The following is an 18,712-nucleotide window of genomic DNA, read 5'->3' on the forward strand; positions in this document are numbered from 1 at the left end:
CTCCTGCGCCTGCAAATCTATCTTTCTCCTTTCTCCCAGCAGGAAACGAAATTGTAGGTATACACTTTATATCTATTTTAATCTCGATTGTCTTTGATAATATCGTCCTAATGATTTTTTTGGTTAGTCTGGAGCATATGTGTATTGTTCATTTACCAACATCATTATCCAACTACATGTGATTGATACAGCCATACTGGTAGTCTTATGGAGTAATTTATTTATTTTATTTTTTGAAGCATACAAAATCATGTTTACTATACACTTGTTCGTTTTTTTGGCTGTACCTAGACAAGGGAAAGGAATCTATAAGAGCACTTCCTATGGGATGAACAAACTTAGAGTTTGTTCATTTTGCTCCAACTATGGCATGAACAAACATGAAAAATGGATGTTTAAATCATCAAATCTGTTGCTTTGAACATTGAGTCGGAACATCCAGCGTGCGTCTGTAGTAAAGTCGGGCGATCGTGTCATAGACGCGGAGTCAGAAGGAAGATCGCTGGAGTTGGAGGGAAGATCGCTGGAGTCAGAAGGAAAATCACCCCTCACATATTCTCTCTCCAAAACCTGATTATTATAATTATGGTTTATTTTTTATTATTTATTTTATTAGTTAAATATTCTACAGGACCTAGTTAGTTTATATCAAATTATTAGTGGGACCCAACTCTTATTAGTTTATGTTAATAAAATCAATAGCGGGACCCTAAAATACCAGATTTGTTCATTTTGCCTTGTTTTCCATAGTGGAGAATGCAGTTTGTTCATCCACGTGGCTCAACAAATTTTTATTTTTGTTCATTGCCATAGGAACTGCTCTAAAGAATAGGAAAAACAACCAATGAATCAAAGAACGTGTCGTGCCACCATATTCAAATACATTGAAACCGGTGTTTACTAATGACGATAAAAACGCAAGGCTTCGTTTTTCGCTATTAATACTCGAAAGTTGTCGCATCCTTGTAATCCTTTCAAAAATATATGCAGTTACGTGCATATCAATGAAAAACGGTTCTATCTAACTAAAGAGTCACATGTAAGCGCTTTACCACTAAGGTAATGTTTTTATCCATTGTTGCCTGTCATAGGTTCCATAAGGGTTTTCCGGAAATATTAGAATTTTTCCTTTCATTTTCAAAAAACCGAAAAAATGCAATACGGAAACAATTTTATATGTTACCAAAGATGTCATCTGGTAATATATGATAAACAAAGTTTTGCCAGCAATCCGGAGCGAATAGCCACGTAGCTACAACAAGAAGCTTATATTTATTCGACAAGTCAGTGAAAGACGACACATTGACCTAAATGATCAAGAATTTCTTGAAGCTACTTCGAAAGATGAATATGATATTCGCTTGTCTTTTCCAACCACCGAATAGTCCAGATTTTAATGTCTTAAATCTTTGTTATTTCAGGAAATTCAATCACTGCAACATCAATATGCGCCCAAAACAATTGATGAATCGGTTGAAGCGGAAGAAGGCGTTTTTTCAGAATTTACCATATGAAAGTCTTAACTATGTTTTTCCTGACATTCAAATCTTGTATGATTGAAACTGTGAGAGTGTTCGAAAGAAATAATTATAAGGTGCCACGTCTAGGAAATGATTATCTACTCATTCAACTGGAGTGTGATGCCTAGATCATCGGTAATGTTCAAAACTACCTCAATCAATAAAGTTGGGAATCTGAAGTATTTTATCATGTTTTAATTTTCATTTGGTTTTCAAGATTCATAAGGTATTAGAGTTTGTTTTGGTTATCTCAAGTTTTAATTTTTTTTGGTTCATTAGCGGTTAGTCTATCTACTTGTGTATAGACTAACTACTAATGAACCAGACTAGAAATTAAAACATGACATAACCAAAACAAAACACCATGAACCAAACGAAAACTAAACCACGAACCAAACGAAAACCAAAATATGACAACACCAAATCAAACACTAATTACCTACAGTTATCTAGATCGAAATACTTTAACTATATACCGAGTTTATTGATTGAACTGATTGAGGTAGTTTCGAACATTATCTATGAACTCGACATCACATTCAAGTTGAATGGGTATATTACCATTTCTCGCTTATTTGTCAAATGTGGCACCTTATAATTATTTCCTCGAACACTTTTATAGTAACTATCACGCAACTTTGGAATGTCAGAAAAATATAATTGAGGTTTTCAGAAGATAAATTTCAAAAGAGTCTTCCACTGCTTGAACTAATTCATCAATTGTGTTGGGTGCATACCGATATTGTAGTGATTGAATTGCCCGAATATAACCAAGATCTATCCGGACTGTTTGGTAGTTGGAAAGACAAGCGGTTATCAAATCAATCTTTCGAAGCAGCTTCAATAAATTCTTGATCGTTTGGGTTAATGTGTGGTTTGGCATTGCTTGTTGATAAATATAGGCTCCTTGTTGCTACTCCGTGGCCATTTGCTTCGGATTGCTGGAAAAACCTTGTTCATCAGACATGATCGAATGACATCTTTGGTAACAGACATGGTTGAGTTATAATATCACAATCTACCACTTTGGTAGCACCATCCGATATATACCAAACCTCATCATCTAGCGATTTTAATTCCGACCTTTAATTTTCAACGGTTGATTTTCAAAGTGGTAGATGGTGATGTTATATCTTTCGGATTTTGCTCATTTTTGTTATAAATTTAGAATTTAACAAGAAGAACATATCATCAAAATATTGAGCTCAAATTCGTTTTTATTTCAAGTCTTAAAAAAGAAGATCGAATTTAATCTTGCATGGATATAGTGTGTGTATATAATATTGTCCATATGGATCCTCCCTCTACTTATAAAATCGATACATGATACATATCAGCACAGACTGATACGTATCAACTGTGTGGCAATGCCGACACGAATCGGCCGGTACTGCAAACCATCTAGTAAGCAGGGAAATTTAAAAAATAAAATACAATAGGGAAAAATATCGTTTGGTCCTTTTTGAGGTGGGCCCATGTCTGTTTAGTCCTTTGGGAAAACGCCTAGACTGTTTGGTCCATAATTATTTTAAAATATAAAACATACAAAAGTACCCTTCCGTGTTAATTTTATTTATTTTCTTGTAGAAGTTCATTCGTCAAAATGAATTCCTGTTAATTTCTACTTATTTTTTCAGAAAACATATAAACCAGAGTTCATTCCAGAAATGAACTTCATATAAAAAGCTAAAAAAACAGAGTTCATTCCATAAATGAACTCCATATAAAAAGCTAAAAAAACGGAGTTCATTCCAGGAATGAACTCCATATAAAAACACAGTTCATTCCAGAAATGAACTCCATATAAAAAAGCTAAAAAAACAGAGTTCATTCCAGGAATGAACTCCATATAAAAACAGAATTCATTTATATAAAAACAGAGTTCATTCCAGGAATGAAGTTCATTCCAGGAATGAAGTTCATCTTAAGCAGCAACAACAACAACAACAAAACGCATAAATCTTCATCTTCAACAACACCAACAGATTTCTAGGGTTTGACGAGTTCATCTTCATCATCATCTCCAATCGCAACAACATCAAGAAACCAAAAACCTAATTAAATCTTCAACAACAACAGATCTATCTTGAGTTCGTCTTCATCTTCATCATCATCACCAACTCGAGCAACAAACATCAAAACGATGAAGAAGACGAAAGAAAATCAAGAACAGAGATCCGAGATGAAGATTCAAGATTATATTCGTTTTCTTCATTGTTTTTTTCTTCTTCATCATACACAGCAGCAGAAACTTCAAAACACCATCGTCTTCATCATCAAAACAGCAACAACATCTTCAAAACTGAGTTCGTCGTCTTCAACAACATCTTCATCTTCGTCGTTTTCATCATCTTTATATGATTCATCGTCTTCATCATCTCTGCAAATCGTATTCATCATCTCTGAAAATCAAAACCCTAGAAAAAAACACAAATCTTCATTGTTTCTTTGCAACAGCAGCAAAAAAAAAAAGAGGAGAGGAGAGAAACTAGATCTGAAAATAAAGAGGAGAGAGAAAGTAAATCTGAGAGTGAAATATTTTCTATTAAATTTTTGTATATATATGTTCACCTTAAGACCAAACCATTATTTTCTAGGACCAAACAATAATATAAGGGTATTTATGCCACTACAAGATGACATTTACATCATCCATGACATCATCCTATGACCAAACTATAATTTATATTACCAAATAGGACCAAACAGACAATTGACTAGGTCAATTGAACTATACTCTCTTTAATATATTATTTGTAGGACCAATTGGTATTTACTACAATACATTATCAATTTGGTAGCACGCGCGTCTCGCGTGTGCAAACATGAGAAATATAGCGTGAATTCCTGGTGCTGTAGAGAGAGATAGGGGCAGAGTTTAGAAAGGGAAAGTAATGACAATGAGAGGGGAAGAAGACGAACAACAGTTAAAAAATTGAAGGATACTACTCACCGAGTTAACTCATCAACTCCTTTTCAACTCTCAAGAGTCCATAATTCTTGAATCATGGTTGAATGTCTGCGCAGTGGACAACAGAATTCCACCAACCTTCTTCAGGTATACATAACCATCTCTTTTTCTTTTACTTTTTCTTCATTTTTTTCTACTCGTTTTTCATGCATTATTTTTTGTTCTTAATTTTTTTTTTTAAAACCCTTCTTTGTCGTACATTATTGATGAAACCCTTTGTTTTTCTGGATCACCATCATCATATACATTGTTGGCTTTACCCATTTGAGAACACAGCGTGTTTTACTAAAAATGGTATGGTAAGGGATTGTGGAACAGGAATACTGTTTGATTTTTTCTGGGGTTAGTACCCCTATAGAGGGAACTATTGGAGTTAAATTCCTACTTGGTGATTAAATTGCACCTATGGGAATGGGCAATTGCAGATAGACTACTCAGTGTTTAGGGTTTAAGTGCAAGTGAAACTGTGGAACAAATAGAGAATATAGAATAAAGGAAAAGAAATAAAAAGAGGCGGGTAATACATGTTAAAATGGTTTAAAGCACACTAAATATTTAGAGAAATGAAATGACTAGGATTGGAGTAGACGAAGAGCCTGTTACCTTCTTTGTCTGATCGTTCATGGGGACTCCTTTGAGTCTAGATGTCAAGGATAAAACTCTCTCTCACGAAATGAAGAATGGTTAACTTAGAAACATCAACCGTCATTCTTATTGTAATATCCATTTTTTGTCAAAGTTACTAGTTAAAAATGTTTCGTAATTGCTTTGTTATAAAATGAGTTAGCTCTATCTCTTTCAAGTTTTGTCAAAGTTACTAAAAGTGAATTCTTGGCTGTTATTCTCCAATTGTAATTGCTTTGTTATAATATGTTTCCAGCTATATTACCTGTGAAGTTGTATGTTGATGAAAAATATCGGCTCTTCACTAACTGTGAAGTTGTATGTTTCGGTTTTCATACTATAGGTTGAAGCCTGTCAAAAGTGCGGTGTCAGCGGTTATGCAGATCTTTTAGTATATTGCGATGTGTGCCAGATTTCTGCTGAGCACGTGTATGGTGCCCAATTGTTTGGTTTGTAGAATTAGAGTCTAGGAGTTTTATCAGACGATAACTGTGTTTAAAGTCTGTGTGTTTTTGAATTGGTATACAAGAGTGTGTTAACTTGGATTATTTTTTTCTCGTTTCCACCCCTTCTCCAGATATTGTTTGGATACAATATCTAAGGTTACTCAAAAGGTGGTCCAATGGTCATGTGAGCAGTGCGTACCGCTATATTTCCACAAGCAAATTAGTTTGAGACCATCCCAAATAGTTGAAGAAACAAATGGCAAACAGCTGCGAGATAATGACAATGTATATGCACATAGAATTACTGATCATCCGCAGAGGTACTGTGCATCTGTAGCGTTCTCTATCCTTTTCCTGCTTGTATTCCAATTTTTTAAGGTGCAAGTGTGTTGGGCATGTACTAGGTGTTACATCATAGTATCACTGTTATTGAACTACATGATATTTGTGGTTTTGTCAACTGGCCAAGTATGATTTCTTACTGATAATATGGTGATGTTTCTGTTTAGTGTGGAGAATCTCTTGCCGAACAGTCAACTCAATCAGCAGACACTCACAGATGATGCAGAAGCAGTTAGATCTATTAGTAAAAAATCTTTTTCGGAACAAAAAAAAAGATTTTGTAAGCAAGAAGAAGAAGGAAAAAAAAAAAAATTTGGTAAGGCACTCGTCGAACAAGAAGCTCAGACGAATGTTTCTGTAAGCAATGTTCAGTACAAGGAAATTGAAGAATACTTTGAAGACAAGACGGGATGGTTGAAAAATAAGTTCAACGAGTTAGAGGTGATTGAAAAGGCGTTTGTGGAGAAGAAATCTGAGATGCGTGCACTTATTGCTAAGAAAGTGGCAACCGTCGATGTTGAAGAACAAGCTATGCTTGATCGGGTTCAGGAGCAGGAAGACATTGCTGTTGCTGCTATTATAGGGGCACGAAAAAAAATCATCGCTAACAGAGTGGCAACTGTTAAAGAACAAGCTATGCTTGATCGCGTTCAGGAGCAGAAGGGCATCGGTGTTATAGAGGCACAGAATAATTCAAGTATACATACTGTTGGTTGTTTAGATCGACAACAATGTCTTAGGCAATTTTGCCAAGACATGGACGCAAAAAGTCTTATGAATTACATTATGGAGCATAAGAACTATATGGGTGCAGTGTGTGGTGAAATTCCTGTAGCTTTGAAAAGTGCACCTGAGCCTGCCCATCTGGTGTTGGATTTGCTGAAAGGATTCTACCCTTCTCCTGGTCCAGCCACATCTTGTGTAAAAGAGAGCAGGAGAGATTCCGAAGACCGTGAGTGCATACACAGATCATGTTTGATGTTGATTGAATCTGTTGCCCCATTGGTGTTAGGTGGTGATGAACTTCTGGACCATAAAACCAAGAGGAGAGCCAAGGTAATTGCCGATGATTGGAAGTTTAGGTTGGGCAGCTGTGATCCTACCTGTAGGAATTCTTCTCTGGACGTGGAGGTGTTTCTGAAGTTACTTACAGTATTTAAAATTACTACAGAGATTGATGAAGAAGAACTTTGCAAGTTTGTTCTTGCTGTTTCTCATCGTCTCCACATTCCTGATCTCTGCCATTCTCTTGGCCTGACAAACAAAATACCAGGTTGGTGACTTGGTACTCCTTCGCTAGTAGAGACTCTGTTTGGGGTTTTGAAGAAGCTGAACACTTTTTTTATGTAATTTTAGCCTTGTTCATGTTATGCTTATGCCTCTGGAGCATGATTTGGTAGACCCATATGTACCGCGGGTCAAGCATACGCCATTATATGATGTTTTGTCATCCTACATGACCAATTTTAAGTCTCCTATAGTAGCATGATTATATTTTCCACTTTATCTTGACCTGGATCACGACACATAAAGAAGGATGTGGTAATATTTACCGAAGTCTAATCATCCTGTTTTGGCAGTTTTAGTTGAAGGATTGATCAGCCGCAGGAGACAGATTGATGCTGTTCATTTTGTTCAAGCCTTCAAGCTCGAGGAAAGCTTCCCACCTGCGCCTCTTCTGCAAACCTACTTGAGGGACTTGAGGAGAGATATACAAATAAAAAACACGAGCTCAGGAGGAGATGTTAGAATTAAGGTGCTTACCCATTAGAAGAAGTAAAAATCTATAGTTTTTTTCCCCTAAATTTTGCATCTTCACGTGTCCAGTTTTACTTAAAACTTATGTTCCCCTTTCTAATTTGTGCATTTTAGAAGAAAGCACATATGAAGGAGCTTGCCGCTATAAAGAGTGTGATCAAGTGCATTGAAAAGTACAAACTTGAAGCAGATTATCCTCTTTATCCACTGCGAAGACGACTGATTCAGCTAGAGGATTGGAGATATAATGAGAAGAGAAGAATGTGTGGGGATTTGATGATAAATGAAGTACGAAAGAAGGCTCGAGTAGATGATGGAAGAAAATATGAGTCTTACAGGCATCCTTTGGACCCACTAGCTTACAGCAAGAGGAATTTATCTTTACATAGGAACTACAGAATGGAGCCATCATCTCCGCGTAACAGCCATTAATATTTTTGACTATTGAAGGGCTGATTTTGGATTTCTAACTTGGTATGTTTCTCTTGCATGTTAGTTGTCCTATAATTTAAAAATGCTTATCTTATGGTTGGCTTTTTTTAATTCAACATCCCCCTTGGTCAGACACTCATTTCACTCGGTCACAGACTTCTGAAACCAACATGACAATCCTGTCTTTTGTAAAATCACAAATGGTACCACATTTTTTTTGATCTTGCTGAGTACATTATCGCGCTATCTGTTGCTGAATACTACTGAAATGACTAAGATTACTACATAGTTCCCTAGTTTTGTTGGTCTAACGAAGAGCACACTCATTTTGTGCAGGGGACAGGTTGCTGATGTGTAGTGAAAAAACAAGCTCAAGTTCTTTTTGGTCAGTCATGGTGTGTGCATGCCATAGGTAACCCTACAAATATCTCAGGTTTACTAACCGGTCGAGACCTGCATTTAGGGTATTTATTGTGTAACTTTTGGGATAGTTTGTCCAAGAGAGTCTAGTTCTCAGTGTTATGAGCACCTTTTTTTTTTCTTCTACTAATAATGTATAGCTAAAAGCTCGACATACTATTTAGCTGTAAATAGCATTGCCTATGTATTTTTCTTTTCTTTACATTTTATACTACTCTAACAAAGCCTGGGTGACTCGTCTGGTAATTTGGTTAAGACACTCCACTCCGGTTGGCCGAATTTGGGAATATTTATCCAACCTTTTTGAGACCCCCAATAAGCTCATTTATGTTGTGGAATTTGGTGAAACTGGAATTAAGCGGTACAGGCTACTGAGAACGAGAAACTAAGCAGATGTAGGCTAGATGAACTTCACTTTCCGCTGGAAATTCGCAACCGTGATTTTTTCCTTTGTTTTCAAATCATTTATATTGGCCTTTCGCATTCTTAAACATATCCCAATATGACTGCATTGTCCAAGTACAATGTCAGTTCGAAGTTGATGGTGCCAACTGCCAAGTAAATTGGTATTGTCCAGCAGAACCATGTAAACGGTCAAATCGATCTTTGGTGAGTTCAGTTTCTGGGTTAGACAAGGAGTACCCGAGTCAATGATAACACGACCGAGTTGAAACGAGTTGACCAAACATGTCATATGCACTTAATGACTTAACACTGTTTTTACGGCTCCGTCGTTGGTTTCTTAACTTCCAAACGAACTAACCCAGAACCTCCGTCTTTCCTGATGTTTGTTTGACTGTCATTGGTCATTCCTCCTTCAATTAGTAGTCCCCCAATCAAAACAAAATCTATTCTCTCCCTCTCTCTTTTCTCTCTCCACCTTTGACAATGGGCAGCTAAAGAACAACTTGTAAACCCTTAGATCTGATTTTTGAGGTGAATCCTTGTTTTGTTGAATCTCAATTACATATTTCATCTCTAATCAGATTCTCAAATCAAACATATTCCTTGGTAAGTTCTTATCTCTTTATCAATTCATCAGCTTCGATCTGGGTCAAATATTCATCTGATTTTCTGTTACAAGGCTGTCAGTTTTGAGATCTGAGGTTTAAATTTCTTACCTTTTTTGTTTTGTGATTTTTTTGATGTGTAAATCAAAATAATAATGGATAGTAAAAATGGATATACAGCCATACCTAAGAATGGATTTGTAGAATTACAATTACACCATACTAATAATCATAATCATGATGGTTTCTCAGATGATCATCTTGAATTTAAGAATACTTCTAAATCTGATCAAGAGATAGAGAATGGGCATATCAATGATAATGATGATGACATTCTCCCGTTTATCGTCGAAAATTCTGTTAAGAAGAGTAATGGGTCAGGAGGGATATCAGGGGCGGTATTTAATCTTGCAACCTCCATTATTGGTGCTGGAATTATGGCATTACCAGCTACTATGAAAGTACTTGGGGTAATTCCTGGACTTATTTTGATTTTTCTAATGGGGTTTTTATCTGAAGTTAGTGTTGAGCTTCTTGTTCGCTTTTCCGTCCTTGCTAAAGCGGAGTCCTATGGTGATGTTGTTCAGAATGCATTGGGCGCACCAGCAAGGATTTTTTCTGAGATCTGTATTATTATTAATAATGCTGGGGTTTTGGTTGTTTATTTGATTATCATGGGAGATGTTATGTCTGGTTCTTTTCATCATGAAGGAGTATTCGACCAATGGTTAGGACACGGGTTTTGGGATCATAGGAAATTGCTCATATTGTTTATTGTGGTAGTGTTTTTAGCGCCGCTTTGTTTCTTAGAGAAAATTGATTCGTTAAGCCTTACTTCAGCTGCTTCTGTGGCTCTTGCCGTTGTTTTTGTTGTGGTTTGTGTTGTCATTGCTTTGATTAAGCTTGTCGAAGGGAGGATTGAGACTCCAAGGATGACACCAGATTTTGGATCAAAGAAAGCAATTCTGGATCTTCTTGTGGTGATACCAATCATGACGAACGCTTATGTTTGTCATTTTAATGTTCAACCTATTTACAATGAGCTTGAAGATCGGTCTCCTCAGAAAATGAATCAAGTTGGAAGAATCACTACAGTGCTGTGCATTGTGATTTATGCGTCAACTGCTGTATCTGGGTATCTTCTCTTTGGTAATGATACAGAATCGGACATCTTGACCAACTTTGATAAGGACCTTGGGATACGTTTCAGTTCAATCTTAAACTACATTGTTAGGGTGGGGTACATTTTTCATCTAATCCTCGTGTTCCCTGTTATACATTTCTCTTTAAGGCAAACTGTGGATGCCTTGGTGTTCAAGGACTCAGGGCCGCTGCTAGAGAACAGGAAGAGGTCATTGGCCTTGACGGTGGTTCTTTTGGCTCTTATTTATCTAGGCTCTACCATGATTCCCAGTATTTGGGTTGCATTCAAGTTTACAGGTGCCACTACTGCAGTCTCATTAGGTTTTATATTCCCATCTCTGATTGCTTTAAAGTTCAAACAACGGGGAGAGATTTTGAATAACAAGGAGAATATTTTAGCATGGTTGATGCTAATATTGGCGATAACAGTCGGAGTTGTAGGAGTAATTGGGAATATTTATAGCATTAATAGCAAATCTGGATGATATCATCTGTCTTTTTCATTTCCAGAATTTTTCTCACCAGGCAGTCGACTGTGATCTTGGCCAAGAAATCTAAGTGAGAGACTTGTGCTGATCTGGCTTAGTCACTCACTCTTTAGAACAGTTCTAGAATTTAGAGCTCAGTTGTTGGTTCATGAAGGAAGACCAAGGTAACATCATATCGATATGACTGTGTTGGTGCTTGGAGATACGAGGATTGTGACTTATCTCCTGCAACCTGCAGACCTTAAAACTATGTTCTCTGTCTCCTTCGTCCCAAGTAGGGATTGCATATAGTTGAAATAGTAGCTAAAAGAGTTTCTGCAGTTGGATCGCTAGATCTGAAGTATAGGGAAAAATTGCAGAAAAGCTGTTTTAAAGTTTTTGATTCTTATGTAGCCCCATTTTGTCTTCACCTATACTGAAACAGGGGTAACTGTCATACTGTATAACGTTGCAACTGCGTTGCCATTGAAATGATATAATTCATTCTTTTTTGATCACCTTTTATTTGCAAAATATATTTTTAGCCCTTTTCTTGATTATGTATAAATTCTATGTGGTAAAATTGTCAATTCACCTGGCAAGATCTTGCTAAGAAATTCTCTATCAACTATCCAGGTGATTGGTTCATGAGAAACATTCTAGTTTGGACTCGGGGTACAATGAGCATCCTGCTGGCTTAAACCATTTACCATGCTCTACCCTACCAAACTCAGCTGGTCCAGGAGGGATCTTCTGAATGTTAAAAACCATTTTAGACTGAAAATTCATGTATAATGGAAAATATCTGCTGCAAGCATGGCAAACATCACATGAATGTAAGGTACTAGTTTAGGCTGGTTTTCTTCTGCACTGAAAGGAATCGTTAAGAGGAGAATGGAGGGAATGCTAAAATGGTAGGTCGTTCTCATCAAAATGAAATGTTACTACATACAGAGAACAGAAGCAGAACACATATTGCTTATAAGCATATCAATTCACAGACTAGCGCATGTTCCATATTCTACACGATCCAGCAATTCATATGAAAGAGAAAACCAGACATGGATATTTGTCCTGTGCCCAAGTAATACCATGAAGATTTTCAGTATGTGTTCATGAATTGATTCTCAAAGGTAACTTCTATGTAAACTGTTTGATGTCTTGACACAATATTATCTGACAAACACTAGGGACAATAATAGGGAAAGTGAGGTAGAATAGTACCAAAAAAACCAAGCTGTACTTTTTACTAGCACCACATCTACATTACCTTTACAAGCAGAGGGTTGGATCCAGAAATGCTGCACAGTAGACTTAAGGATATACGAGCACCAGTCCTCAAGATTATAATGATGCTGCAAAAGTCAAAAACAACAAAAGTAAAAGTAACGCCTCAACTGTTTCTGCAGCCCAGTAATTTAAGAAGCTCCATGATGAGGGAAAGGAGTCGAAAACTGTGTTTCCCATAATGCTGTAATACCCTGTAAAAATGAAAACTGTTTGATGTAAACTAGTTGGAAAAATATATATACACGAGAAAAAGATTCAGACCCAATGCAGCAAGTACTTGAAATTTCGTTATTGAAAAATTCTGAAGATCAAACAAAAAATACACTTTCAAGCATTCATCGCGGTCTTCATACTAAAAATGTATCAGGAAACATTTACAAGTACACATTTGAAGCCGAGAACAGGTCTTAAGATAAATTGGTTCGAGCTGTTATCCATGTAGTATCAGAACGACGACCAATATCAACCCCACCACCACTTCCAACTCCATCATCTTGTGCTATTATATCAGTTGGCAACGCAGGTACTACTGGCATAAATGGCCTCCTTGCTGGTAGGACTGGTAATGGAGCTTCGCCTTTGAGCATCCTGGCTGCCTCCAGTTGGTCTCTCGACGCAATTATAATCAGCACAAGAAAGACCTACCATTAGCATTCCCTCCATCTCCCTCTTGTTAAACCTTCCCACCAAACCGGCATCTGCAGCCTCAATCAGTTTCCCGTTAGTCCACTTGTCCCATACCCAATCAACTAGGGTCCTTCCATCATTATCTACCGGCAGCTTTCCTGTGGCCACCTCCAGTGTCACCACTCCAAAGCTGAAAACGTCTGTCTTCACAGTGGGAACTCCTGCATGTACATATTCAGGGGCAAGATAACCCCTTGTTCCTGCGGGTATGGTTGGATTCCTTATGGCTGCACCAGGCTCGTACTGTTCAGCCAAACCAAAATCCCCAAGTTTTGCATTAAAATCAGCATCAAGCATTATGTTACACGCCTTGACATCTCTGTGAACTATCTGTCTTTCACACTCCTCATGAAGATATGTTAGTGCCGAGGCAACACCAAGAACAATCTTTAGCCTGTCTTCCCATTTGAGCTTTGCAACTGGTGAGTCACCAGTTCTCTCCAGCAACTTGTCAAGACTTCCGTTGGGCATATACTCATAAACCAAGATTAGCTCACCTCGCTCGCAACACCAACCTTGAAGCTGAAGGAGGTTCCTGTGCTTTAAACAACCAATTACTGCTGCCAGTTCATTAGTGAACGGATCACTATAAAGATCAGCCGTGTTGATCTGATGGAATCGTTTAACTGCCACTTCCTTGCCAGATGCAAGGTGTCCTTCATAGACTGTTCCTGACCCCCCCCCCCCCCCCCCCCCCCCCCCCCCCCCCCCCAATACTCTACTACGATGGAAACCCCTAGTTGCTACTTAATTTCATCAAGTGAGAGCCTTTGTGGCACTTGATTTAGTTCGGCATTATAACGTTGATGTCTCGAATTTCCCGTATCACCGTTTCTTTTCTTTCTCATGAAAAACCAACTTATTCCTCCAATAACCAACGAAACCGAGACAAAAAATGCTGCCCCGCCAACTCCAAGAACTAGTTCATTCTTCCTGCTTCTTGTTGAGGGTGTCTGAGCAGTATCATTTGGTAGTACATCATCAGGAACACACATAAAACAACCACCTTCAACCCTTGTATCAAAGGAATTAACGGAAGGAAGAAACCCATAAGTCCTGAATCTCCATTTCTCGACCACGTGTTGTGCTGATCCCTTTCCATTTGATGCAGAAAAACCAATGAACATAAACTCTTCAAGGTACATAGAAAGATCAATATGAGTAGCAAGAATTGGCCTAATAGTTCTAGATTTTGTATAACTGAGCCAAACTTTCACCATCTTCTTGGAATCTATGTATTCAATCCACACTGTCGTTCTTTTACCATTCTTTAAATCAAAACCCATCGAAGTTGAATCAACAGAAGCAAATGACATAGCTGAATTGATGTCAATTCCTATATGATTATCGCTAATATCTTCAAGAGCCGGGTCAAAACTAGGATCAAATTCCACAGCAATGTACATTCCCCCCTCTTCTTGACTAGTTTCATTGGAGAGACCCATATAACCAAAACCACTACCTAGTATGTATTTCTTGGAAGTAATGATAAAGGTTAAACCATCTCCAAACAGTGGAGGAGAAGATGAAGAATCAGAAAATGGGGTGATGTAAAAAGAAAAACGACAAATGAAAGAAGCATTGGAATTCGTAGAAGGATCAAGAAACCTAATTGGATGATTATAAAGAGCTCTACCCACACCAATTGAAGATGAAGGTGATGGTGATGGTGAATAAGGAGTAAGGCAAATCCTGCCATTTTCTTGAAAATAAGCATCACCCAAAAGAGTGATGTTATTGATGGAAACATAAGCTACAGAATGAATTGATAAACTCGATATGCAGACAATGAAAATTAATGAACAGAAGAACAATTTTGAGAAACCCATTCTGTATCAAGAATGAATTTTTACAGAAAACTTACAAGAAATCTTGATTTTTAATGGAATACCTTTTTCTTGTAGTGCCGATGTTTTACCTCTTTTTTCACAGAGCTGATGAGAGAGACAGAGAAGATTAAGAGAGGAAGTGAAATTGAAACGAGAGCATGAAAAGAAGTGGGAGAAAACTACAGAAGTACTTGAAATAGGAAAAGCTGAGACGCAACAGAACAGGAGCTCTCTGACTTGATGTTCTAACACGTCCCTGAATCGGTGTTTTTTGCCCTATCTCCTTTACACTGCACAGCACATTTCAGACATGAATATGGGAAAAAACTGTTTAGTGCAAAAACGCCTCCAACAGAACGGTTTAGTCCACCCTGATCCATCTAGTTACAGAATCTAGAATTAATTTGAAAATGTGTAAAGACTTTCTTCTCCTTTCGCACGTTTTTCATAATGCGCACGTGGAGCGAATGCAAAACAGTCTATAAATGATGCAATGAATATGGGGGCGCCAAGTTTACCACTTTCAAAAATATAATAACGGAAAATCATTTTACTTTTCATTAACGTTATCACCGAGAAAAAAAGAGAAACTGTGAAAAAAATCCAGAAAATCTAAACCCTAACACTAACCGAAAACAAAATTCAACACAAAAATCTTCACCATCTAAAGTTGTTGATGAGAAAAGCAGAATGATTCTGAAAAAACCTGTTGCAAAGAGAAAAGCAGGAGAAGAACCGGAAGATCCGACTTTAATTGAAGCTGAAGAAAGTACATAATCAACAACACCTAAGACGAGATCAAAATCAGCAGAGAGTACAACATATTCAACATCATTTGTAGCAGCCGAAACTTCAAAATCATCACCACCTAAAAAGAAATCAAGAAATTCAAAGAAAACAAAGCTTTCAAAGATAGCAACAGGTTCATCATCTATTCAAGTAGCAAAAGGTAACAATTCATGGCCAGGTATATGTGTTTTTGGGTGGTTTTTATGAAATATGGGGAATTAGGTTAAGGCCCAAAAAAGAATTAATTATCTTATTATATCAGGCCCAAAAGACTTTTTAATTTTTGTGACACCCATTTGAAATTATGAAAAGAGAGTAACAAGACACAAGTACCCTTAATATTTTCACTTGTATAACAATTTTAGGAAATACCATATGGTCCTAGGAATAATATATTAGGATGAGTCTAGTCCAGTTGACCCAATCAACTGTCTGTTTGGTCTTTTTTTAAAATATAAATTATGGTTTGGTCCTAGAAATTATAGTTTGGTCCTAGGGTGATGTCATGGATGATGTAATTGTCATCTTGGAGTGACATAAATACCCTTTTGGGACCATTACATCATCCATGATGTCACCCTAGGATATATATAGTCAATTATCAAGAGAGGAGATATTATTTTCAGATTCTCTTTCTCTCACCTCCATATTTTCAGATCTACTTTCTCTCTCCTCAGTTTTTTTTTTCTCTCCATTTTTTTTCTTTTTTCTTTTCTACAGCTGTTTATGTTGCAGATAATGAATCTTGATTTGAAGATTTGATCGACTACTGTTTGAAGACAACGAAGATGATAAAAACTTTCTCGAGATCTGTTGTTGTTGAAGACGAAGATGAAAAACGATGAATATGATAAAGACGACGAAGAAGATGATGAACGACGGAGTTTTAGGATTTTTTTTCTTCTCTGTTGGTGTTAATGTTGTTGATGATGATGTTGAAGTCGATGAAGATGATGAAGACGATGAAGTTTTGTGTTCTTTTTGTGCATTTGTTGTTTGTTACTGCTGTTAAAGATGATGAATACGATGTTGCTGCTGTTTGAAGATGAAGATTTATGTGTTTTGTTGTTGCTGCTGCTTAAGATGAAATCGATGAAGATGATGAAGAAGATGAAGATTTGTGTATTTAGGTTTTTATATGGAGTTCATTTCTGAAATAAACTCTGTTTTTTTAGGTTTTTATATGGAGTTCATTTCTGGAATGAACTCTGTTTGTTTAGGTTTTTTATATGGAGTTCATTTCTGGAATGAACTCTGTTTTTTTAGGTTTTTATATGGAGTTCATTTCTGGAATAAACTCTGTTTTTTTTAGGTTTTTATATGGAGTTCATTTCTGGAATGAACTCTGTTTTTTTTTTAGGTTTTTATATGGAGTTCATTTCTGGAATGAACTCTGGGTTTTTTAGGTTTTTATATGGAGTTCATTTCTGGAATGAACTCTGGTTTATATGTTTTCTGAAAAAATAAATAGAAGTTAACAGGAGTTTATTTTGACGAATGAACTACTACAAGAAAATAAGTAAAAATTAACATGGAAGGGTATTTTTGTCTGTTTTATATTTTTAAATAATTATGGACCAAATAGTAAAGGCATTTTCCCTAAGGACTAAACAGAGATGGGCCTACCTAAAAAAGGACCAAACGATATTTTTCCCATTTTTTTAGATTTTCTCTCTTCCCAATAAACTGTTTGCATAACGGGTTAAGGGTCCTATTTTTTCAGGGGGTATAATTGGCAAGTAAACTTTGATATAACACATCTAAAAAACCATGTCTTAGAATTTTACAAATCTTTTCTTGTTGGAAAGATTTTAAAGAGATCTACACAACGAGTACGAACAACAATATCAATTTTATATTTTTTACGAAAAAGTGAGAAGCAATTGTCATTTTAGGCATAAATTTCGAAATTTGGATTCATAACAATTATGCATCCACCACAAATGATGCGCTATGTAGACACCATAAATGATGGAAAAAATTTGCTCTCGCACTATGAGAGCCTTATTGAACTAGCATAATCCTGACTTTTAGATTTAGTGAGATGTGACATCATCTAACTGCCAGCTAACCAAATTATGTCACCGAATAATTGGTTAAAAGATAAGCTAAAATATTTGCATTTTCCTTTATAATTTCGTTCGTGCAGTCTAAAGCATATTGCTAATATACCTACTATCTTGTCGTTCTTCCTTATTATGTTTTCTTTATCCAATTGTAATTAAGATTAATAATCAACCTTTTTTTTCCAATTGAAATCAAGATCAATCAATAACCATTCTGATCAATGATAATTAATGGTTGAATTTCATAGGATTGTGTAATAACCTAGGGTTTTTAGTTGTTATCATCATGATCAATACCTTTGAATTTTAAGCAAACCACTGTTCAGCGTAATTTTTTATGACATTTTCTCCCAACTCGAGCTACAGAGATACCAAACAAGAACAAAATTCATCATCTTAGCCTTGAGTTCATAAAGGTCCAAGTCTAAACATACAGTGATCATCATCTCATATGCTTCATCATCGTCAATATCATAATTATTCTTGGTTATGATAATCATTAATCTTTTCGTCTCCTTTCCATTAACGATTCTTGTTTGTTCATGGCAGGATCACGACAAAAGAAGGTAATAAGATATTCGTTAAATACACACGAATTCTTCAAAATATTCGGTAGATGATGGAAGTTAACTCCCAGTTAGATTACATCATATCTTGCTTAATCCAACGAATATGAGTCTGCTAGTTCAATAAGGTTCTCACACTGCGAGAGCAAATTTTTTTCCATAAATGATGCATAACAAATTATGCATACATAATTTGATTCATGCATCTATTAGTTGGGTTATGCAACCATTAAAATGATGTATATGCCTAAAATATAACATTTTTACAATAAAAAGTGTTAGAGAATTGCTCGGTCGAACTCGCAAGCGTTGCTATCTCAAGCTTGTTTGTCAAGTTTAGTGATCAAAACTA

General features: G+C 36.5%; 2 protein-coding genes and 1 pseudogene across 3 annotated transcripts; 2 read left to right on the top strand and 1 right to left on the bottom strand.

Annotated features, from left to right (window-relative positions):
- Positions 1 to 4,386: 4,386 nt before the first annotated feature.
- On the top strand, positions 4,387 to 8,756 carry LOC113289792 (FRIGIDA-like protein 3). Its single transcript, XM_026539164.1, has 7 exons — positions 4,387 to 4,578; positions 5,459 to 5,544; positions 5,693 to 5,881; positions 6,071 to 7,176; positions 7,484 to 7,659; positions 7,776 to 8,135; positions 8,430 to 8,756. The coding sequence occupies exons 1-6, from the start codon at positions 4,528 to 4,530 to the stop codon at positions 8,091 to 8,093; spliced, it is 1,926 nt and encodes a 641-aa protein (XP_026394949.1). The 5' UTR covers positions 4,387 to 4,527; the 3' UTR covers positions 8,094 to 8,135; positions 8,430 to 8,756.
- Positions 8,757 to 9,339: 583 nt separating this feature from the next.
- Positions 9,340 to 11,651, top strand: LOC113289793 (amino acid transporter AVT6E-like). 2 transcript variants are annotated; one of them, XM_026539166.1, is made up of 2 exons: positions 9,341 to 9,524; positions 9,776 to 11,651. In XM_026539166.1, exon 2 carries the CDS (start codon positions 9,961 to 9,963, stop codon positions 11,149 to 11,151), a length of 1,191 nt encoding a protein of 396 aa, XP_026394951.1. In that variant the 5' UTR covers positions 9,341 to 9,524; positions 9,776 to 9,960; the 3' UTR covers positions 11,152 to 11,651. The 2 variants fall into 2 exon arrangements, with proteins under 2 accessions (XP_026394950.1, XP_026394951.1); XM_026539165.1 differs by having other exon boundaries at positions 9,340 to 11,651.
- A 1,179-nt stretch (positions 11,652 to 12,830) lies between these two features.
- LOC113291660 lies at positions 12,831 to 18,294 on the bottom strand (annotated as a pseudogene).
- Positions 18,295 to 18,712: the final 418 nt, after the last annotated feature.

The sequence above is a fragment of the Papaver somniferum genome, chromosome 6 (genome assembly GCF_003573695.1).
Source record: "Papaver somniferum cultivar HN1 chromosome 6, ASM357369v1, whole genome shotgun sequence".
Classification (NCBI taxonomy): domain Eukaryota; kingdom Viridiplantae; phylum Streptophyta; class Magnoliopsida; order Ranunculales; family Papaveraceae; genus Papaver; species Papaver somniferum.